The sequence below is a fragment of the Cinclus cinclus genome, chromosome 11, assembly GCF_963662255.1.
Source record: "Cinclus cinclus chromosome 11, bCinCin1.1, whole genome shotgun sequence".
In the NCBI taxonomy this organism is placed as follows: Eukaryota; Metazoa; Chordata; class Aves; order Passeriformes; family Cinclidae; genus Cinclus; species Cinclus cinclus.
Genome location: NC_085056.1, coordinates 9,361,034 through 9,384,494, shown reverse-complemented (window position 1 = coordinate 9,384,494; position 23,461 = coordinate 9,361,034). Strand labels below are relative to the sequence as shown.

Below are 23,461 nucleotides of genomic sequence, written 5' to 3'. Positions count from 1 at the left end.
TTACTTTCTTTTTTCTGAAACAATTCAGAGGTTCTGCTTCAACTCCACCCCAAGCTGCCTCCTTTATGACTTCTTTCTGTGGCTTTTAAGCAACACAAAAAAACTCTGAAGACACTTGTGCTACAGAGGTTATGCAAAAATATTCCACTACAGCCATCACAACAGTGCCATTTAGCCACACTGCTGCCAACAGAAGTTTTTAAGATAACTTAAATGCTATTTGGACATGTTTCTGTCGGTCCTATTTAGCCCTAGTGTCTAATTTATTACATGACTAATTTTATCTTATCTTTGGACTTCACCAAAACACCTACATGTAAGAATTAAGCACTTTGAAGAAGAATTTTTGAATGATTTATGCATCCCCATTAAAAGTATCTTCAGACACATTTCATGTGAGCTTAGTTTCAAGTCTTGCAAAAGACTGAAAATCTTTACCAGTAAGTTACCACAGATCAAAACAGCGAACCAGGAAGTTTAAAGAAAAAGCACGCTGCTATCACACCAGAACTTTACCCACAATTTCCAAAACAGCTCACTGCAAATGAGCAGCACAATCTGCTGCTGCACAAGAACACTGAACACACCAACGCAGAATGTAAGCTCAAGGCAAAAGTCTCAAGTCTAGTTCTAGAGAACTCAGGGCTTGGAGGAAGCCATGTGACAAATGGAACACAAGCAGAGCGATTCCTTGGCAAAAACCAAGGGTGGCAGTTGACCAAAGCTAGTTACTGACACCAAGCTGATCAGTGTCTCATTTCCACACAAAAGTCAAGGGAAGATAAATAACTTCCCACAGGACACCTGATATTGACACACTTTGGTTAACAGGGTGCACAATCACTGTGGAGCTGAGATTTCTATTAAAGCAAAGTGTATTTGGTTTTTAAAACACTATTCAGACCCCACTGTCTGTCTTCTTGCCCTGTGTACCCAACCTAATATGCTGGCTTAATTTCAAAGACAGAGGGGATGCCAAATTCACATTTCTCATCCCTGACGATCCAGAAAGAAGGGCTCACATGTTTGTCATAGGATCACAGGATAATTCTTTGTACTTCTTTTTCTAAATGAAAGATGTCAAAGTCTATTACAAGCAGCGGCAGTCAGTGGAACCTACTTAGAAATAAAAGACTGATTTTATTCATAAGCAAGCACTGGAACTATCTGACAAGGCTTAATTATTGCACACTGACTAATGTCTTCTTATAGAAATGGTTGATGAGAAATTCTGTTGCAGAACAGTTTCACATCTGCAGAGTTTAGATGACGCCCTATCACTTGACGTCCTAAAAAAGGCAAAATTCAGGAAAAAAAAAGCAAAACCTTCAAAAACAGAGATATGACAAATAAAGGCAGCGGTAAAAATAATCCATTAAAAAAAGAATCCATCAGAACCATTAGCAACAGCCTAAGATACTGTGCAAGGAATGCTGGCCAACACAGCCACTGCTTTGCTACAAACAGTTGCAGTGCCACGGCCACACTCTGGAAGGGCCATGTCATTACTGAGTCACCTCAACTGAGCCCATCAAACCCAGCAATCCAAACAAGTCTTGAAATCGGGTTCTGAACAGCAAGCTGACTAAATAAAATCTTCCCAGCAGAAGGTTCACCAGAACAACTGCAACCAATTTTTCACACTGCCTGTGGTGGAGCTACATGATGGCACAGAAAGCCTGGACCATGGGCACTCTTAGGCAGCTCTGTGGGCACCCTTGTATCACTGTGTATCATGTATCAACTGTGTGCACTTCGATAAGGCCACAACCTAAAACTTGAACTCTGCAATGGAGTCGAACAGTTTATCTTATCTCCAATCAGGGGCATCACCAACACCAACAAATCCCTCCAAGAGCCCCGTAATCAGCTGCCACAGAAGGCTCTGCAGGGTCACCCTCTAGCCCCCAGTCTGCAGGCTCCAGCCAGTGCTCAACAGCTCTGAGATACTCTGCTTTCCACCTCTACTGTGTCATATCATCAACACCCCCTGTGTGAGAGGCCAGGGTAACTGCACAGGATGTAGAAACCAGCACCGAAACCCAAAGGAGTAACACAAGATTGAGTTCAGATTCCCCTCTACAGAGCTACACACACAAGAAACCCAGGAAAAAACAGAAAAGGCTAGTGGGGAGAAGAACATGCTTGTCAGTACAGGTAGGCAAGACACATATCTTTATACACACACCCTGAGGATATGAAACAATACTTAATTACTGTGAAAGTAAATTAAAAAATGGAAGGCAGTTAGAGTTCAAACAGAAACAGAACTAGCTACCATATATTAGTAAAGAAATTACTAGATATTTATCAGCTTTAAAATACAGAGACTCAGCTAACTTCCAGCAGCATGGTTGGGCACTGCAGCTGGGACAGCAGCACATTAGAGGCCACAGCCTGCTAGTGACTGATGGACTGCGACAGGAGCTCAGTGGGTATCCTGAGGGGTGCTGGTTGCATTCATCCTACAGGCAGCCTCATACTCAGGTAAGAGGTGGTTTGGGCTGACTTTCCTTTATCCACCATGGCAGCAACTTCCACAAGCCACACTTACCAACCCATGGCCAAAGCTATCTACTGGAAAAAGCATTCCATGAGCTGTCCACCTCAACCTGCTGAGACGGGTAAAGAACACCTGTTACTTTCATACACATGGGGACTACATTGTAAAGTAGCCTGAGAGTAAAACTGTCCTATTTTACAAAACAAATTAAAGGCCCTGTACAGCCTTTAGGGCTAGTGCCTCAAATTGTCTGTGGTAATAGACAGCTTGGGAAAAGCACCTCCCTTTCGTCATCCTAAAACACCCACACTCGGCATGGAAAGAACGGGCATTAGGGCTTTGTAAGCAACTTAGTCCTCAAAATCTAAAATTTTCTTGAAAATTATACAAAAAAAAAAAAAAAAACTCCCAATGCACACATACTGGAGATTGAAATGCATATTCTCAGAGAAATAAACAAGTTAAGAAGGCAGGAACTGAACTTTGTTCTTATGACAGTTGAGGATCACTCAGCAAGAGAACCCTGTTGCCTTCCTTAAGCAAAGGCCTGAGCAGTGCAGGCTCCCTTCAGGGATTACTGTACATTCAGTAACATCCGCAGCCTGAAAAGTTTGACTGCACAGGCAAGGAAGAACAGGTCAGGTGTTTACTGCTTTTTCTTTTGTTGCCTAGAGTCACTCATGATTCAGAGGGTAAGGCAGATTCACTAGATGAGCCCATGGGAAGATCCTCTTCCTAAAGGTTACAGAAAGCTAAACACAACCAAGAGAGAAAAAAGGAGAACAGATTGCACAAAGAGCTAAAACAGCCTTGTATGAGAACTACACTACTGCCCAAATCTAGGTGTCCTTCACATTCGCACTAGAAACACTCACTGTATTTAAAATTATTTATATCTCAGTCACAGCAAAACACCAAGACAGGCCCAGCACTGATAGCAGCTGCCTAGTTAAAGAATGTACTTCTTACCACCCAAAATCTCCTCCTACTTACGTGATCGTCTTCTGTAACTGAATAAATTAACCCCTAAGAAAAAGCAGCTCTGCCTGGCAGGAGCAGTTGTGAGAGCCACACAGGGACAAAGCACTTGCTGTAGTGTTCAAGGGCCCGGTTTGCGCGAGAGAGACCTTGCTGGGCAGCCGCGTTTTTTAAGATGATACAAGCAAGTAAAGCAGACACCGTTAAATTCGGCTAATTTAACCGAATGCTCTATCACCCGTTTATTTTGGTAGCGGAGCACTGAAAACATCTGAGCCTATCTCCACGTACCCTTATCAGCTTTGGAGACGGCAGCCTGCGGGAGCACCGATAAGAGCTATACCCCGGGCCAGCCCCGCTCCCCGCTGCACCCCGGGCTATCACCAAGCGCTGGGGGGGCGGAGGGGACCCCGGGCTGGCTCCCGCGCGCTCCGGGGAACCCCGCGGTCCAGGGCATCCCCGGGCTGACACCGCCGGCAGCGCTGCCCCGGCGCGCCGGGCTCCGCATCCCGGCCGTGGCAACGGCGGAGCCGCCGCCCGCCCGGAGCTCCCGTGGGCTCCTCCCCGGGGCGCGGCGCCCCGAGCAGCCCGGCAGCCGCCGCCGGCACCCCGGCCTTTGTCTGTGCCGCGGCGGAGGCAGCGGGGCGGGGAGCCGGGCTCGCCCGAGCCCCCCGAGCGTGGGCACCGCCGCCCCCCGCCCCGGCCGTGCCCGCTCACCGTCGGAGCTGACGGTGTCGTAGGAGTCGCCGGGGGCGGGCGCCGCGGCCGGCTCCCGGTAGTCCACCCAGCTGAGCCCTTCTACGCTGTCGTACTCGGCGCGGGGCTTGTCCTCCACCGGCACCACGGTGAAGTGCGGCATGGCTGGCGGGGCGGAGAGGGCTCCCCGCGGCACCGCGGCGAGGCAGGCGGGACGCGGCGCGGAGCCGGCGGCGCATTCCTGCCCCGTGCGGTCACTTCCTCTCAGGAAACCGCGCTCCTCAACTCCACCCATTCCAGTGCGGGCGCCGGGGCGGCGCGGATCCCGCCGCCCCCGGGGCCGCCGGGCGAGCACCGGGCGCGGGGGCGGGGGTCGCTCCGTCGGGCGGCCGCGCTCAGCAGCGGGGGCGCGGAGGAGGGGCCGGAGGCGGCGAGGCCGGCGAGGGGAAGGGGGAGCCTTCCTCCCGCATTCATCGTGACAGGAGCCGGAGCCGGGCCCGGGGGCGGCGGGAGCGGGGCGGGGCGGAGCGGCCGCCCTCCACCCTCCGCCCGCCGCCCTCCCTTGCGGGAGCTGCCGGGCCGCCTCGGGGAGGAAATTTCCCCTCCGCCGCGGCCCGGGCTCCCTCCCCCGCCGCCGCCATTTGTTAGGCAGGAACGATTCGCGGAGAGCGGCGGCGGAGATGGGGGGACGAGCCCCGGGGATGGGGCCGGGCGGTCCCGGCACGCCCGGAGGGACGGGGCGGTGCGGGCAAGCATCTGCAAGTGAGCCGCGGGCAGGGGACTCGAGGGCCCCGCCGCTGTGCCGGGCAGCACAGTCCTAGTTAGGGACAGCACGGCTCCCAGCAGCCGCTTCCAGCCCGGCGTGGCCCTGGCGGAGCGGGCGGAAGGCGCAGCGGCACCCCGAGAGCCGGGGGCCGGTACCGGGCCGTGTGCGGCTGTCCCCGCCTCCTGTGCCTGCCGTGCTTCCCCTTGTGCTCGCTGTCGGCTCCGGCGGCACGAAACCCTCGGCAGGGACGTGGCAAGCGGAGCGAGCCCGCGGGAAACGGGAAGATGGCAGCGCTGAAGGCTGGGGATTTGCATGCGGGCCGGGGCCCGGGGTGTCGGCAGCTCCGTGCGAAGCAGCCGGTTGCTAAGGCAGCAGAAGGATGCGCTGTGGCTCAGCCGCCTGGGCAGGGGCTGCGGGGCCCGGGGACACCATTGTTCGGTCCCACTCTGGAGGCAGAGCGGTGACCTCCCCTCCGCAGAGCTCGGAGCGCGCCTGCCACCAAACCTCTTCCCCCCGAGTGAGCAAAATGAGATTTTGCCTTCACGTTTTTAGAAGCTGGCTCCAGCAGTGGGTATCTTTGCCTTCGTTTCGCGTATGGTAGCCTTCGCATGGAGTTTAAACGTGAAGTAGTAGTTGGTAATGCCGTTTATTGTCTGCGTTTGAAAGCCGGCCTTGACAGTAGAAGGATCTCCTTTCAATGTCTTGTGTAATAATCAGAAAAAAAACCCTAGAAAACAGTTTGTGTGCTTTACTATGGCCTGTCAGTTCAAACTAGTTCCATAGATTTCTGTAGGCTAAAATATCCCTTAATCAAGAAATGGGTGTACAGTGACAAGACATTCCAGCACGGATGTAGATTTATCTTCACACAGAAGTCTACAGAAGGATACAAAGCTTAGAGCAGAGGAAGAGGATAATGCTGGACCTTTCCTGTGCTCAGAGCCACCTTACCCCCAGCTTTCTGAATATGTCCTGCCTTTATGACAAAGGTCACTGAGACAAAGAAAAATTTCTAATGAGCAGGAGAGAGACAAACATGAGGGAGAATGCTTTGTTCGTGAGAACTGACTAATAAGTTTACTTTTAATTAGTTGGTGTTTGAAATAAACATGAAAGATGCATGCTGTGGAGTGACTGCTGCCTAGGGGGTACAGGTCTCTCAGTTCACTTAACACAAAGTTGCTGGTGGACCACCTCTGGGGCAAGTCAGAGTAATTCTACCTCTTGGTGTTGATCAGACAGGTGGAAAGACTTCTAAGACTCCTATGCTTTCATATAACCTGCATTTTGCTTTTGACACTTTGCTCTTGGGGAAGCAAGAAGGATCTTCATGTGGCCATGTGTATGTCTGTAAACAGCTGTGTCAGTTTTGGAGAAGATTTAAAAAAAAATAATTTCCTCTTGAAAATTCCTAGTTTCTTGAAGACTTAGGGTGAGAGTTGATTTGTTTTTTTTTTTCAGTAACCCTAAAATGAGCGTGTTTATAAATGTGGTCCCCTGAGATCTATAAAGTTTTACTTGCAATTTCTCACCGCAAACAATAATTATATCCCCCAAAGGAAAGTAGAACAATGGGCCAAAATGTAGCATTTTCTGTTTTAGCCTCTGGCTGAATTACATTTCATTAGTGTTCAGGGAAGGTTTGACCCAACAAGATACGCCCCATCAAGAAAACAGGAAAATTAACTGATAGGGGACAAATAATTTTATGTTGAAAAGGGGCAAGATGCTAATTCGCCATTAAGTGCATTTGTTGATGTTCAGTCTTCTTTCCTGTTATTGATTTTACAATGCCTTTGAGTGAAAGTGTCTGGTCTAAATAATCTGGCCTAGAAAAGGAAGACAGGGACTGTAAGAAATAAGTCTCCAAAGTTAATTTTGGAGTCATGCCTGTTCAGAAAGAAGTATTAGACTGGGGACTTCCTTCTCATCACACTTTTGAAAGCAGATGTGGCAAGGAAACACCACTCTCGGCAGCAAAACTGCATCTATGCCACCAGAAAACTTCATAGAATCAGTGATACTGATACTGTAACCCATGAGCAGAAAAAGTAAAAAAAAATTTAGCCTCATGCACATATACCAGCAACTCCCTTCTCGGGAGTGGAAACTGTCCAAATGTCTTAGGAGAGAATTGAGCCCTAGGAAACCATTCAAGTCTCTTGAAGTAAAAATATTTCTTTTCTCTAAGGACAAGGGTGCTTTAGTGACTTACAGAAAAACTGTATTTAGAGCTGGGAAGTTATCTACCCATAACAACTTTGTTTAGCATCTGGTTTGTAAGAAAACACAATTTCAACCTGGATGATTTTTTTTTCCCTGGGGAAAATAAGTGACTTATTCTGAATGGTATGAGTGCCCATCGTAAGCTCAAAAGTTGTCTGATATGAATATGATGCTGGAATGAAACTGGATTATCTACAATACTACAGTATTTACCTGGAACAACATTGATATCTTCTCATTGAATAAAAGGGATGAAAATTACCTGTTTTTTATAAAGCTGAATGGAATTTGGGATTATGGTTTCATATAGGTACAGACTGGTCATTGAAAACAAAAAGCAGAGACAATAATTTTAATTTCCTCTTTTTTTTTGTTATCTTTCTACACACCCCACTCCAATATCAACAGAGAAAAACTGCACTTCTAAGAAAAGAAGTCTGGTGGTTTTACTGCAAAAAACTATTAATTCAGTTCTGCAGAATCTTATTAGATTATTAGAAGGCTTATTAGAAGATAAAAGGTCTCTATGTTCAGTACACTAGTGTACAGTTACAGCATCAGTGAAATCAGCAGCCTAAAGATCAGCAAATCCATCATCTCCCCTCTGATACACAACCAGGAACTGCTTTTAAATTGGTACAAACTACAGATCGTGTAATCAAAGACACAGTTCTGTTCTTCATTAGTAAGCCACTGGATATTTGTGAACTACCTTAAGCAGGTAAAGCTTCCAGCTGAAAGGTCAGGACCCTTCCACAGTAGACAACTGTGTCGTTCAACTCAAAGGCTGTAGGAGAAACTCTGAGTCTTCCAGAAGGGTAGTTTAGTAAACTGCTCTGGAGCCTGATGTAAGTCCTCAGGGCGGGCAAGTGAGGTCAAGTTTGCCTCGAACACTTTTTAGTGCAGGTGACCAGCTCTGAAGCATTAAAACAGGAGCTTGGCTATTGCAGCCCAGCGTGAGGCAGTGACTGCACGCATCCTCAGCTGTCAGACAGGCTCGGCTCACGCCTGCAGGGAGCTTCACCCCTTCCCTGGCAGCAGCACTCAGAGGTGCCCCCGTGGTGCTCCTACAGCCATCCTAGGAGAGAGGGAGCACGGAATTACCGTCAGCATCAGTCAGCACTCAGGGGTCAGCCCTCACCAGGGATGTGGTGCCCGCCGTGGAGGTCCCGGAGCTCTGGAGTGCTGGTAACTTCAGACTTGCCACGTGTGATGTTAACCTCAATCAAACAACAGAAAGCACCACCATTCCAGTTCCTCCTCGAAGTGATTTCCCGTTTGTTTAAAGGATAGACACAGCATCTGAAACTGTGCTTGAGGACAGCTTTTCTTATCTTCCTTTCTTCCTGAATTTCATGGAGAGATATCTAATTTTAAATAGTTTAGCTTTTTCTGACAAGGAGAATCAAGGCCAAGCAAAAAGTATCATCTGTAGAAATAAGTCATAAATATTGCAATTCAGATAATTTTTTAAAATTCATCTCTAAAATTATGTTGCCACTAACACAGCGGGTAATCTGTAATTTATTTATAGTTTTGAAGGATTTTTCCCACTAGAGTGGAACCTGGGTGACAAATAGCCAAGAGCTGACAATCAGAAATACAATAACAACACAAAATTCACCACTGCCAAGGTACAATTTCCCAGGACATCAGGCTTGGCAAGAATTCTGCCAGTTCATGGCCAGCATTTCACCATAGTGAACTTTGATTTTCAGCACATTCCTGCTTCTCCACACGTGAGGATCACACCAGCCTTGTGGACACAGAAGGCTGCAGATGGCAACCTGCCTGTAAAGGTTTCTCATTCTCATTAAGACCAGGGTGCAGTTCCCCTGGCAAGGACAGGCAGCGGCTGGAAGAGATCCTTTGGAGAGGACCACGACATGAACATCCATGTAATAAATGCTTGTAGGAGATGCAATGTGCAATTCTCCACAGGCGTTTCCAGGAGAAATGTAAGGCAAGGAAAGGCCACATTGTAGCTCTTCTGCTGAAGACAGCTGAAAATTTTACTGTTCTGCTAGGAAGCATGTCACAGCTCAAATATTAAAAGACCACAAGAGGACACTATGGTGCCACTTACCTTCAAAATTTATTTACTTTAAGGAACTTCCGCTTCACTTGTATTTTAGCTGTATTTGGGACACGAAATAGCCATTTCTACAAAGAAACCTTAATCTCAGCTTTAGAAACCCAGAAGTTGCTTAGTCTTTCAGATATAATTTCTTTTCTACTCACCCAGGTTCTGCACATTAAAATAAGAACAACTGTATCAAGGTTTTCTACAACAAATTTGTTAAACATAGCAGTGATTTTTAATGTAGAATTAAGATGCTGGAAAAAATACTACTCTGTGGATCAATTTTCAGATCAGTTGCATTTTTAGCATGGGTAGATTCGTCATGGTCTATTTAATTTTTAATAAAGAGCTCAGAGAAGAAACTGGGCACAGGCCTATACAAGATTCTTGAGATGCTGAGTTTATCTACAGGAGGAAACTCAGGAAGATTTATCCAAATCCAAAGCTGTATTAAACTTTTTTTCAAATGTTTGTATTCCAGACTAAAGGGACCTTCAATTGAATTGTGTGATGAAACTTGTATTAGTTTCAGTTTTGATCTCACTTAGTTTGATCTTTATTTTGCTTGTCAGCAACAACCCTCAGGGGAACTTGAATTCTTGTTTCCTGGGCTTTATATTTTCCTTTAACTGCAGAATCAATGAAATAAATGTTTTATGAAAACAGATAGACCAGGTGCTGAGAAAGGGCTTCAGAGGAAAATACCCATTATTCAGAGGAAAGAATCATCTTAATGGAGTTTAAAAAACAATCTGGGGAGAAGCAACAGCGAAAGAGCAAAATTAAGTGCCCTCTCATTTGAGTTCTGATTGTTAGGGCCAGAGCCTTAATTAGCAGCAGCAACAGTTTTCTGTTGTAAGATAAATGCTGAACTTAGTTTACTTAGCTTTTTTTTTTTCCCTCCACTATTTGTTGTCTCATGACAGAAGCAACTGAACCAAGGTTGAACCAAGGTCTCTGAGGTCACAGTTTTTGGAAAGAGGTTTTTGTTGTTGCTCTTGCATTGGAAAAAAAAAAATCATAATGAAGTTAAAAATAAGCATGAAGGTTAGTGAGGAACTTTTTCCATTTCTCTTGTATCAGAAGATTTAAAAAAATATTATTATAATAGCCATTAAATAACCATTCCAATGTCTAGTTGTTCTGTGTAGATGTAAGAATTCTAGGTAAGATAGCATGACAAAATAATCAAGACCAGATTTTTTTTTTTTTTAAAAAAAGGAAAAGGTAATTCTTGGACCACTGAATCAAGCTTTCCAGAACAGTCCAAGTAGCGTTATCCAGGATCACAGTCTGTCCTGAAAACAGTTCAGCAGATCAACTAAAATACTGCTCTGGGTCTGCAAATTGAATCCAACAAATCTTAAGAGCAAATAAAAACCACTATTAGTGGGAAGAATCTTTTGGCTATTTAATTATTTTGCAGTTTAAACATGTTAGGCTTTCTGAATTTGAAGCAATTTGATCATTTCCATCTGTATAAACCCAGAGAAGAGCAAACAGAACTGCTGCTTTCAACTAGCAAATGGAAGAAATCCAAGTTGCTGCAGTCTCACTCTGCTGTTTCACTCCTCCTCTCCCCTAACAATGAGCACGGTTAACCCAATCACTGGCACGGTCAGCAGGAAACTCATCCTTTGAAGGACGAGAAGTTTCCTGCACGACCAGCTCGCCGAACACAGCTTATACAGCACCAGCGCTGTGTCAAGGAACGGGGGAGACAACCTGCAGCCAAGCACAGAGCAGGGCAGCAGCCACAGCTGACTCCGGCATGAACTGCTGGGCCACTGCTCCTCACCCCAGATCAGGAGGGGGATGCAGCACCTGGCTTTGTAAAGTTGATGCCGTGGTGCAGATGCCCATGAACCCTAGGTGTAAAATCAATCAAAGCTACTAAACTCATATTCATATAGGTGGTTAGACTTAACGCAAAATGTTTGCTGACCTCGAAGCACAAAAATGTGCTGGCATGCTGCTTGAGCAGCTCAGTGACATGCAAGAAGGATTGTAGATGTTAAGCACAGCCGAGTCGTTTGTATCCAATGTGAAACATGCAGGAGTCCTTCCGTGGCCCTGACAAGTCACCTGCTGGGTGGAAGTTTGATACAGGAACTGAACTACTCAGATTTTGGGTGACAGAACTGTCACATGTGTCAGACCAGCAGCAGACTTTGGAGGTTTGGTTTCCAGCATCACCACTTGCCCAAATAAAACAACTCAGAACTGATTTTTTTAATTTCTGTGGATGCTACAGTCCCATAGTCAGGAAAAGGATAGTACTGGGGGAAGGGCCCTGGCACCAACCTTTTAGAACCAAATCAATAGTCTGCATCAATATTATGCCTGTAGTTCTTGGCTGTTCATATCACATACGTAAAAGCATGAGCCTTTGATTGTTTAAGATGCCTTCAACTTTGGGTCTCCTGAAAATCAGCCTAAAGAGCTTCACAGTACATAGATCTTGATATCTACAGAAAAAGTAATAAATATTTCAGAATTCATGTTAGCACAACTCATCATTTAGAAGAGGTAAACCATAACTTGAATTCTTTCATTTGGCAGCCAAAAAAGCTTATTACAAAGTTTGTATCTCAATTATACCTGGTACTTCTCTGATACCAGCAGACATAATAGAATCTGTCAGCTGAACCTGAATGCATTTGAATTACCAATGCAAATGGCTGTCATTAATTGGGGCAGGGCAAAGGCATTCAGTTGCAGCATGAATCATCTTCCCATTGGGAGGCAGAAAACAGAGTGCAACCATTTTATGCTTGAGTTGTGACAAATGCAAAATTGTGAATACTACAAGTTGCTGTCAAGGCTGGAGACCTGAGTCACCTTCACCAGAATGAAGGGTCACTAGGTTTTCTGAGAGCAGTCCCAGATGTATCTTATATTATTTTGCTTTTGAAATTAATTTCTAATAAGATGCCTGTCTACCATGTTTCAAGTTGTGTGGTTTTGATATTTTAAGAAAACCAAATTAGCTGCATCCATGAAATAAGCTAGATAACATGGATAATCAGTGCACAAGATTTCATCTTTTGATTTTGCCTTCAGATTTTGTTTCACACAAGCACCTTATTTGAAGCATTCTGAATTAACATTGTAACTGGTAATGGAAAAGGGACTTCTAGATCAGGACACATCTGTGAAAAGTGTTGTGAGGCAGAGGGTATCCCAACCCTGATGCAGGCAGCCCACCTGGTTCCCACGTGCCCGGTTCTGCACTCCTTGTCAGCTTGAGCAGGGATTTGCTGCAGGTAACACTGTCCTCATGGACTCACTGCAGTGACTGATCCTTCCCAAGGGCACTCTGCTTGTCTGGATTTAATGAGGCTGACTGCCTGCCTCCAGGATTAAACCTACTTGAATTTCTCCTGCCTGCCATGGAAGGGGCATCCCTTCCCTCTGCTTCAACCCAGAGCCCTCATGGTACTCTGGCATTCTTTCTTCCACAGGGGTCCATGGTTCTTTCAGGGTCTCATGGGCCTCTGAACATCTACACTGTTTTATGAGATTACACCGGTACTGTTATGCAATTTTAAACAATATTTTATTGAAATTTCATGTCTGTGTTTTGCCACAAGGTTACAAATTACTCATTGCACAAGCAGTCAACAAATAGGTGCAATACATTATAGATAAGAAAAGTAATATAAAAGTATTTGATGTATATTTAAGAAAAGGAACATGTCTTTTTAGTCCATGCTGTAGTATGGGAAGATAAAAAAGTAAAAATTAGCAGGCAATAAAGTGACAACATAGTATAAAGAAAACAGCTGGAAGGAATAAAGAAGCATGTTACATTTTGTGTAATGAAACAAAGAGTACTAGTTCTGAGAAAAGATGGCAGTTTTCCAATGGCTTGTGAACCTCTTAGAGAAGTACTAATCAGAATTAGACATTTGCCCTTTTGATTTCATCACTTTACCAATAAAACATGTTATGATGACAGTCAAGCAATATCAGGGAGGCCAGACTTCTGAATCAGTAATTCACTTTTCGACATGCATATCCAGGATCAGCATTTATTGAGAAACTATTCTTTAAAGTTGGCTTGTGTGCAACTAGATGGTTCCACATGATTTGCAAAGAATTTGGTAACAAATTAGAGTATAATTAGAATATATTTATCAAGGAGAACATCTCATCAAAATAATTAATTAAGCTTAATTTTGAAGCTATAAAAGAACAGGGTCTTTCCAGAAGCCCTACTTGTACACAGAGTGCAGAAATGCATGATAGGAACAGTCTCAAATTCCTCTAGAAAAAAACTAATGTGCTGTTTTTTCATCCTGTTCATGTTCAGCCTTCTCTTTTAGTTGTTAAATACTTTGTGTGTTTACAATGCTTTCCTTAGATCAGTTGCAGGGATTGTATTTTTATCCTACACTAAGGCTTTTATTCTACACTGAGGCTAAATTGTGTAGATGTCATATCAGTAAATAAAAATTGGTATCATAAAATCACAATTAACAGTGAGTGTCATGGGAAAGCATTTATCAGCAAGCACTAGGAACTGGCCATACAAAGATATGGTGCTGCCATCTTATAATTTAATAATAAATCTCAGTATATTTGACTAAAATGTCTGTTTTGAAGCTACAAAGAACAGGCCTATCTCAATATATGTTCTTCTCTGCAACAGGAGCTTCTAAACTCACATACCTTGTGCATTTCAAAGCATACTCCAGAGGTCAAAACAGCAGATTTAAAATTAAAACATCTCTGTCTAATCTCATGTCTATGAATCCACTGGCCGTGGTCTGATTTTAGCCAGCCAGAATAGAAATGAAATAATAAAGCATGTTACTGATAAGGATAATTGTTTAAATGTCAAAAAAATTTCCACAACCCTCTTACCAGCCAGAATTCCTGCTTTGTCTTGACTTGTCTTGCTCCCATCATAATGAAAATGTTGCAAATAGCTGTCCTCAAATTACAGGAAAGTATCTACAACATTGCCTGCACCTGAATGTAAGAGATCTACCTCCACCCTACAGTAACTGTCTGGTTGCCCACTGTCCTGGTCAGGGTTCAAAAATAAGAGTTTAGTACTGCAGGATGGGTCTTTAAAGCTACTTGTAGGCAGGCAGTTCAAACTGGAATAGGCTTGTCAGTCATCTTGTCATCTTAAAAAATAAAAAAAACCCAAGCAAACCAAAAAAGCACTCTTCTCCATATGGGAGGGGATGGTCTTCTCTGAGTAAGCCAACAACTATTGATGGAAGTTTTATGATTTAACCAGAAATAATATTTGAAAGCTTCTTGGCACAGATGTCCTAATCATAATCCCTAGTTCCTGTGTGAAACTGCTGTTTCTGTACTTCAATATTTATTCCACAGTGTGGGTACCAAAATCATGCATCAAGTATTACAGCATTTATTCTTTAAATGTGAATGTTTTCCATCAACAATGTTGGTCCTGGTCTAGCCGAGATGATACAGAATTCATCACTTCAAATTATAAATGCTTATGCTACATCATTTATAATTTACATGATTTTTCAAGTATGCAGATGAATTAATAGAAATTATGTTTAAAATTTATTATAGTTTTCTATTAATAAATCACAGAAAGATAAGTAGTTGCTTTGCAGAATACTCCATAAATCTCTTTCTAGACTCCATAGATCTTATGATATGTAATACAGCATTAAATATGATACAAGCACAAGACTAAAAGGTTGTGCCACAGAAGGAAATCCAAAGGACCTGGATGGCTGAAGCTGAGGCTTCTGTAGGTCTAGGCGACAGGAATTTTGTACTTCTTCCAGAATTTCGCTTTCACCTACATCCATTATTCCAAAAGTGTTCCGCACCTACAAAAATTCAAAAGGTTGTCCCTGAAAGTCAGACTGACACAACAGCAAAAGGCTTTACGCAGCTAGCAAATTCAAGTTACCCAAATTACCCAACTCAAACTGTATAGCAAAACCACATCTGAATGTGAAGAAATCAACATCATTATTCTGCTGTTTGCTTTCCTATGAAACACTTCCCAGAATTCAGCACAGAGCCATTACAGGGAAGAGTCATAGGACTGGCTGTTCTTTGTCTTGGCTCTCTCCACATATGGACCAAGAAACTCATGAGCTTTCTTCCCTCAAGTGAGCTCACACTCTCAAGGCAGATCTTCTAATTTAGAAGGGAAAAAAAATTACTAAATCCCACAGATTGGTTAGGTTTAATGCATTTGAGCCTCTTCATGATGTCAGTCTGCCACACAGTGAAGTCAGTATTATGTAGATATTTTGACAGGTTAACTGGAATAGTACAAATTTCCCTAATTTCTGTTCTTCCAACATGCCCAAAAGACAAGTCAAAGAAAGGTCACTGTGAAATATCTGTTGTCCATAAGGCTTTGTGTGTAATATCTACTTACCTATCCCTGTAAATAAAAGCAGCAGGAGACTAGAGGTCTGGAAGTTTCAGCAGAGGCATTTGTAAAAGTTGCCATTGAGGGCACCTTAGTCTTATCCAGTCTCCTTCCCTCCTCTCTTCCCTCATCCTTCTGGATTGACTTCTACCATTTATCCTTAAAGCTCGTTGTGATCTAGTTGTTATGTTTATGGCTTGTTAGTGATCTGGCCATGGCAGAAGCCTTTTGAACAGCAGCCCAATCCCATGACAAGAATTAAATTGATTTGCAGGAGTCAACATTCCTTCCTGCCCCAGCGAACACAGCCAGACTGTGATGCTGGTACATCCGCAGTTTCTCCAAACCATGAAGTGATTCCATTTAGAAGTCACTGATGTGTGTTTATCAGATTACTGCAAAGAGAAAAACTTCCAAAGAGCTTTGTCTGCTCTCTCTCATTTTCCTTTATGCTGCTAACGCTCTCTTGCCATCTTGCTTTCTTTCCCAGCATTTGGATTTACTGAATTAGGTGCTTACATTCCCTCATATCTCTCTCATTGAACAACAAAACCCTCCAAAACAAAACACAAAAATATGAAAAAAAGGAAAAAAAAAGAAAAAACCCACCCAAAAATAAACAACAAACCAGCAACAGTTCCTCTTTCCCTTTCAGTAAGAATCAAGATTCAGTTTGGATTTTAATCTTACATTTTCTACTTCCCTGAAGACACGGAGAAAGTTCTGCCTTAAGACTCCTTTCAGTTCAGTTTCATTCCATCCTCTTCTAAGAAGTTCCTCTATCAAAGAAGGGTATTTAGAGACATCCTCCAATCCCTCAGGAAAGCTGTTGGCAAGAGTCAAACGAGAACATTCAACACACATCACTGACAAATTGGAGGAAAAGGTTTTTAATTAGTCTTTTGCACATATTGACTTTTGAAATGAGCTCACTTTGGACCCAATTCTTTCTCTGAGAATTCAGCTTAGAAACAGAAACAGGACAGGGACACACCAAAGGCGTTTTCTTCAGATAGGACCCAATAAACAGAACACAACTGGAATGACGATGCACTTCTAAAGAAGCAAAACAACAGCATGGGAGGATATTAGAACAAAAAGGGGAAAAAAATAACCAGAAATTCATGTATACATTAATCCACACTTTCCATCTGACCTTTAGAGTGAGAGGAAACAGCTGCACCACAGATGAATTTGGGGCAATCCACTCATGTAACTGAGAACAAAAGGAAACCTAAAAACACATGATGAGCTCTGGAGTTGCAGGCAATTTTGTGGACTCTGTTGTTTATGAAGTATTTTTTCAAAAAAAACCCAAAAACAATTCGAATAATAATATTGATTTGAATTAAGCCAATTGTTTAGGCAGTGGAAAGAAACCCATTCAGAACCCTCTACTAAAGAAATTATAAAAAGCAAAACTGATCTATGCCTTGTGCTAATTCTTGTCAGAATAAAAAGTGTTTAGAAATAAAAAGCTGCAAAACCTGCATTAAACAGCTGCTTTTAATTGTATTTCCATGGAACTTTGACGTTGTTTTGAGATCATGAATATTTTTGTTATTTTTCTATTCCATGAAGGTATGGTAATAAGCATATCTCAAAAAATCTGTGGTATTACTAGCAGGAATTAAGATCTTAAGAACTCCACCACCAATTTAAGGGATGGTCTTTGAGAAAATACAATCATGTGATAAAAAATTATGTGATAAAATGTGTCCTTTTGTTGCAAACTGTGTTTATATTTTGAATATTATAGTTTCAGAGCTATGATATGGGAGCTGACACAATGGGTTTGTGTTTGTATTTTACAGATGGGAGCCTGACTCTGACTTTCATTCCCAAGCCAACCTGACTCCAGGAGAAAAAGAAAAAAGGAAAATGAGATAATGCTTTAACAGAAAGATAAAAAGCAAAAAGTTCAGGGTTATAGCAGCAGATGCCACCCAATCTGCATTTATTTCCTGTGCTGTAAGTGCAGTAGTCCAGGAGTGAGGAGAGGTTTTGTGGTAAGCTGCTCACCAGGCTCTGCTTGCCTCAAACACTTCCCAAGCCCCAAAAGCAGGAGTGGTTTCACAGCACCCAAACTCTTTGGGTATCCTTTCTTCCCCAAGGATAGAGGAGGAAGGAGTTTTGCAGCATCTCTCAAGACTGAACCATTTACCACATAAAGGTTGAGGCAGCTTTTCTGTCATTCATCTGTGGCTTTTGGAGAAAAATGACCTCTATCACTGGTTTTGTATGCACAAACCTCCACCTAGAACACACAGCTTCAGAATTCACAGGGCATGAGGATCCATTTCTACATTTGTAGCACTGCTCCATGCAGTTTTAAAAAGGAATCATTGTGCTTTTCTTTAATAGAATTTAGTTTAGTGCTTATTAGAAGATAATCTGATACCAGTTTTTTTAGTCTGCCTTCTTTTTTTCCCTTAAATGAATCAAAACTCACATAATTTAAGGAGCAGAGGTCAATGTACGTGCAACTTTACTAACCGTTCCACTCCATCATAGTCACCACCAATTCCTATCGATTCTGAGCCTGCAATTTCCTTTATGTGGTCAAAATGATCTGAAAGAAAATATCAAGAAAATAACATCTAAGCATCTAGCAAAAAATAAATGTTACTGTTCACACATATTGGCACTAGGTAACAGCTCTCCTTAACCATGGGTTCTTGAGCAAATCCTTTTTTAAAAAGTCAAATGACACCCCATCAGGCAGCAACCTTCAAAATAACAACTGCACTGATGAAATGCAAATGAGGATAAAGACATGATCAGCACATTCATTCCTAACAGGTAGCCCAATTATACCAATAGAATTTTCATTATCCTTTACATACATATGTTTCCCACTCTTAACTATACAGGCTTAAGGTGTTTTCCAGAAAGTAACAGCTACTTTGGGGTTAATGGTTGCTGGCTGTTTATGAGCACTGTGCCCTCCAGCTACACACACATCTTGTACCTCTTGTTATTGTTTAATGAGTGTTAGCTCAAAAAAGTTCCTAGAGCTGGGCTAAGGTATGGATAGAATAAATAAGCAGTATAATTTACATGACCCTGAAAATCATTCATGCACCAGGATATTCATATAATATATACAAATTTGTAGAACCCAGAAAAACTACAGTATATTAACATCAAACCTGCAAGGGTAGAAATATTAACAACTTTTCTGCCACAGGCCAGCACATCTGCATTGAAAGTCACCATGATAATTCCCTTGTTCTTTTTCTGAAAGATATGAAGAGACAGGTGATGAGTGAACATTTGTGCCTTGCAAACTTCATGGGCACGTTATGTAGAATCTTCTATGCTCATCCGTCAGTGAGAAGAGCAACACTCAAAGTTCAGATGGCAACACAAGGCTTTGGCTTCCTGCCCTTTCCCCTGGGTTCATTTTAGCCATGTACCAAATCAGCTGAAGTGCAGTGACTACATCAAACCAGCTTAAACAGAATTTCAAAGTATTTGCAAACACTTCATTTTTGTAGTCAAAGGCTAAACACAACCCAAAGAAAATGTCTCAGAAGTAATTGTAAGCTGCTGCTCAAGGATCTGCTTCTAAATCAAATGCAGGGTTGAGGAGGTGGAAAATAAACATCATGACTTGAATGCACGTTTGCTGCAGCCCACACAAACATTTCCATTAAAACAAGAAACAAAACCCCCAAGAAGCAAAACCAACAAATTACTTCCTCCAAAAACAAACCCAAGAACCGTATCACTCACCAGTTCCTGGAGGATATCATCAGGAACATTTCTAGAGTGATTGCAAACAGAAAATGCTGAGGAGTGGCTGAAAATTACTGGTGCTTTTGAGATGTTGAGTGCAGCTTTTACTGTGGAGTATGAGGTATGAGATAAATCTATCAGCATACCCAGGCGATTCATCTCCTTTACCACTTCCTAAAACAGATGTACAGACAACAGTGTCAGTATTAAGTTTCCTGAAATGAAGCCATTTAGCTGGTGTATGTAAACAGACAGATTAATTCTGCAGCTGTCAGCTAGTCATAAACATGCTGTGGCTGTATTGGTTTCTGTGTACTTATTAATTCATTAGTGATTTATTCACTCAAAATTAGCCAGCATGTCACCACATGCTCAAAAGTTAGAAAACTTAGTCAATCTAAAATAAGTAATTTGAAGTGTTATTCACATCTTACTGCTTGCACATATGAATTCATACATCTAATCTGTATTAAAACAACTGTAATTAAATCTATCACTTCTTTTACCTTAAGAAATGTCACAGAGAATTTAATTTGGATAAATCCTGATCACCTCCTAACTACCAAGGACTTCCAGTAATTAATTTTTAATAACATTTTGCTTTTAAAAAAATAAGGCCAGATGTTGTTAGTTAGCATTTGAAGGAGATCCTTACTTGGCCAAATGCAGTCAGACCAGTAACACTAGGGTAAAAATTGTGTATTCCTTTAGATGATGATTCAGACCTTAAAAAGGGGAGTGAAGGAGAAGAAACATCATATTATTCCGGAGAATACAGTACCAGCAGCTGAAAACTTACACTACACACAAAAATTATTACAATGTCACATAGCCAAATGTGGGGATAATGAGCTACATAAGAGGTATCTTATTCAGGCAGTGCTTTTTATGTTGATTGCTTTCAGATTCACTAATGTTGATGTTAGTGAAGGAATTTAAGACAAGCAGACTGTCAAGTGCCTGAATTATGATTATAACAAGTACTATATTATGGACGTAGTCTCCCACTATACAAGTGGCAAATGTTTTACCTCCAAAATCTGTTATCTTGATTTGGCTCAAAGTTCTTTCACAGGATAAGTTTGTGTTGAATCCACAGTTCTATCATGCAGCTGCCCTCCTTTGCATTAGACAGTCACACAAAAATATGCACAATAGTTACCAAGGAGTGTTGCAGGAGTGTGTTAAAGTCATGTAACGAACACCCAAGTCATAGTACATCCTCAGTGTTGCCAAACTGCTGTCAATGGAGTGGCCACCTTCTATTCCAATCAAACATGCAATCCTTCTACTGTCAGAGATGCCTGGAAAACACAAAGGGAGATAGCTCCAAAGTAATTCCGTGACACATAAGAAGCCAGCACTCCTGAGCAGCAATTGTTTCTGTAAATTGAAAGCAATATAAAGACATATTTGCAGAATTGGAGCCTACAGAGTACATGTTCATATGGCAAGTTTTCTCATGACTGCAGTGGACCAGGGCGGTGCGCAGTCAGTGGCAATGGTTCAGAGGAAATGTTGAAGTTACTCTTTAAAGCAGGATAACTTGCCTGCTTGCATCTCTCTGTACATACCTCCTACAATCACATTTTTAAAAAAATCTTTTGCAAGAAGGAGCATCACCTTGGGAAGTCATCACAAGTTCCAGCTCTTCATAGCTGTTACACATCCTCTTGACAACATCAATTTGCTCTAAGGTCAGGCGCACAGCATCCTTGCTCTGAGCGCTGCAAAGAACATACACTGACCAAAACTGAAAGAGACATCGACAAGTAAACCAGGTAATTTGTGTTTTGACTTGGAAACTTCTGTTTGCTCATAGTTCAGGAGCACAGACCAAAATAACTTCCTGCAGTTTACAAGGGAGTTGCCACTATAGCTTTTTCCCCAAAGAAAGAGTTATGATGCAAGGCAAGAGCACCCACTCTAGACATGACAAAGGCCTCCTGATATGCTCAGCTACTCCACAGTACATGCAGGAAAGCAAATATAAGCTTCCTTAATTTATATATCACAAAACAAATGCTGCTGTTTTGACTAAGGGTATCTGAATTATAAAACCCAAACTTTTGAAACACAACTCTCATGAAAGAGGGTCTGTGGCTTTTCAGTTTTATCATTTTTTTATTTTTTCAACATAAAGAACCAGAATTAGGGCTAGGAGTATTTTTCTAGCTGGGAAGGAAACAAATGTAGAAATATGGTGTGAGCCTCACCACCACAGCAGTACATACCTGAGCTCCCACATAACCAGCCTGAAGTTTCACAAGGTTTGTGTGGGTCGTGTTGAGTTCTCTTAAGTTGACTCTGCTGAGTCTATTTTGGTAAAGTCTTCTCAGCTGCAGTGCAAAGTCATTGTGGCTAGAATGGAAAACAAATAGGGCTTGTGATAAAAATAAGTTGTTCCCTTTCTTACCCAAGTGTAATTTCTTCCTCTGTTTATAGTCCCTTAGGCCATTAATTGACAATAACCCTTGCATCAATAGATGCCTGAAAGTGTCTCTTCTGCCTTTTCTGCTTCTCACCCCATCCCACCAGCGAGTAAGTTGGGGCTGTACAATAAGCTGGGAGTGGACACAGCTGAGACAGCTGACCCCAGCTGGCCAAAGGATATTCCAGATCAATTGGGTCATGGTCAGCATATGAAGGTGGGGAGAAGAAGGAAGGCAGAGGACCTTCAGAATCACAATGTTTATCTTTCTAAGAAAATGTTATGTGTGATGGAACCCTGCTTCCTGGGGGTGGCTGAGCACCTTAGTCATGGGCGTAGTGAATTAATTCCTTGTTTTGCTTTGTTTGTGCATGGCTTTTGCTTTCTTTAAGCTGTCTTTGTCTCAACTCATAAGTTTTCTCACTTTTCTGATCCTCTCCCTCATCCTACCCGAGGGACAAGTGAGCAAGGGCTGTGTGGGGCTCAGTTACCAGCTGGGGTTAAACCATGACACCTACCCAGAAAGTCACAAAAGTGTTTAGAGTAACACAATCCTATATTAAATACCCTCTGAACCAAAATTCTTTCCCAATATATCACTGCAATGGTAGCTCAGTGCTATGTGCTTGTAACAGCCCATGTCTCTGCTAATCTACACACACTTCAGCATTTCCTCCTCACTTGGCAGGACTCACAAAGAGGGTTAAGTTGAACATGTTTTATATACCCATCAATCAGACGTGCATCTTGCATCAGCTCAATAGCTCTTTCTCTCATTGATTTCTCACAGCTGAATAGCACAATATCAGAAAAGGACATCAGCAGCCACAACAATTTTGCCATATTTATCTTCATTTCCATTTTCCAGTGGAAAAAGTGCTAGAGTACAGGGATACCACAATTATTCACTGATGACAATGAAACAGGAATATTTCCAGTCTGCAGAGGCTGTAGGCTTAACAGTACAGACAGAGTAGAATGCCCCTCCTTCTGAAAAGGCTGGTGTGAATTCTGGAGAAGGAAAGAAAAAAACAAAGATATAATAGTAAACAGAAGGGAAGGTAGCATTGGAAACTGTGAAACTGCTACATTTTACCAAAGATTTTAGAGCCTCTGGCTGTTGTGCTCTTGCACATATGACCTCTCTCTAAACTCTGCTGCTGCCACCAGCTCAGTGCTGAAGAGAACCAACTGCTCAGTCAGAGCTGGCAGGCTGAGCCTGCTACAGCCTGGACTCACACCTCCCAAAAACAGCTTCTAAAACAGCAGAAGAGAGGTTTTTTTCATAATGTTAACTTGCTTGTTCTCTTTCTGTGGGAAACCTACACTGAAATGAGCACTGACACTGTTTTCTGAGAAAGCTGAGAAGTGAACTGCTTCTGAGTAATCTGTCCTCTTAAAACACACAGAACATCAGATGGGATGAAAGGAACAGTGACTGCTAGAAACACAACCATCCTCAAAATCTTTCCTCAGATACCAGTACAGTCTTAGAATAGAAGTTTTTCTTCCATAAACATGCATCAGAAATACTGTGGGACCCAAAAACTTCAGTGGCACAGCACTGCAAAACAGAAAGATTAGTGAGCAGTCAGAAGTTGTTTCTTTTCTGCTCTATATTAACCACAGAGATTTCCCTCAAATATCGAACC

At 42.5% G+C, this 23,461-nt stretch overlaps 2 protein-coding genes across 7 annotated transcripts in view; both read right to left on the bottom strand.

Annotated features, from left to right (window-relative positions):
* SLC12A4 (solute carrier family 12 member 4) overlaps positions 1–4,472 on the bottom strand; it is a 45,956-nt gene extending 41,484 nt beyond the window's left edge. For 2 of the 6 annotated variants that reach the window (XM_062500302.1, XM_062500300.1), the window contains exon 1: positions 4,199–4,472. In XM_062500302.1, the coding sequence (XP_062356286.1) occupies positions 4,199–4,472 (274 nt within the window). Of the gene's footprint in view, positions 1–2,554; positions 2,572–3,496; positions 3,724–4,198 lie in introns of those variants that run through there. The other 4 variants (XM_062500307.1, XM_062500305.1, XM_062500311.1 and 1 more) reach the window with 3 other exon arrangements.
* Positions 4,473–14,894: 10,422 nt separating this feature from the next.
* Positions 14,895–22,670, bottom strand: LOC134048283 (dipeptidase 2-like). The gene is made up of 10 exons (XM_062499968.1): positions 22,537–22,670; positions 21,613–21,739; positions 21,002–21,131; positions 20,541–20,682; positions 20,034–20,103; positions 19,376–19,552; positions 18,790–18,877; positions 18,134–18,209; positions 16,328–16,463; positions 14,895–15,080 (listed from the first exon to the last, which is right to left on the bottom strand). The coding sequence occupies exons 1-10, from the start codon at positions 22,668–22,670 to the stop codon at positions 14,895–14,897; spliced, it is 1,266 nt and encodes a 421-aa protein (XP_062355952.1).
* Positions 22,671–23,461: the final 791 nt, after the last annotated feature.

Bases quoted from the DNA above. Each gene is read 5' to 3' on its own strand.
- LOC134048283 (XM_062499968.1), bottom strand. From the start codon at position 22,670: ATGGAAATGAAGATAAATATGGCAAAATTGTTGTGGCTGCTGATGTCC. The intron at 20,683-21,001 runs GTGATGCTCCTT...TGTGTTTTCCAG, and splicing joins ACTTGTGATGACTTCCCAAG to GCATCTCTGACAGTAGAAGG. The intron at 20,104-20,540 runs GTAACTATTGTG...CCCCTTTTTAAG, and splicing joins CACTCCTGCAACACTCCTTG to GTCTGAATCATCATCTAAAG.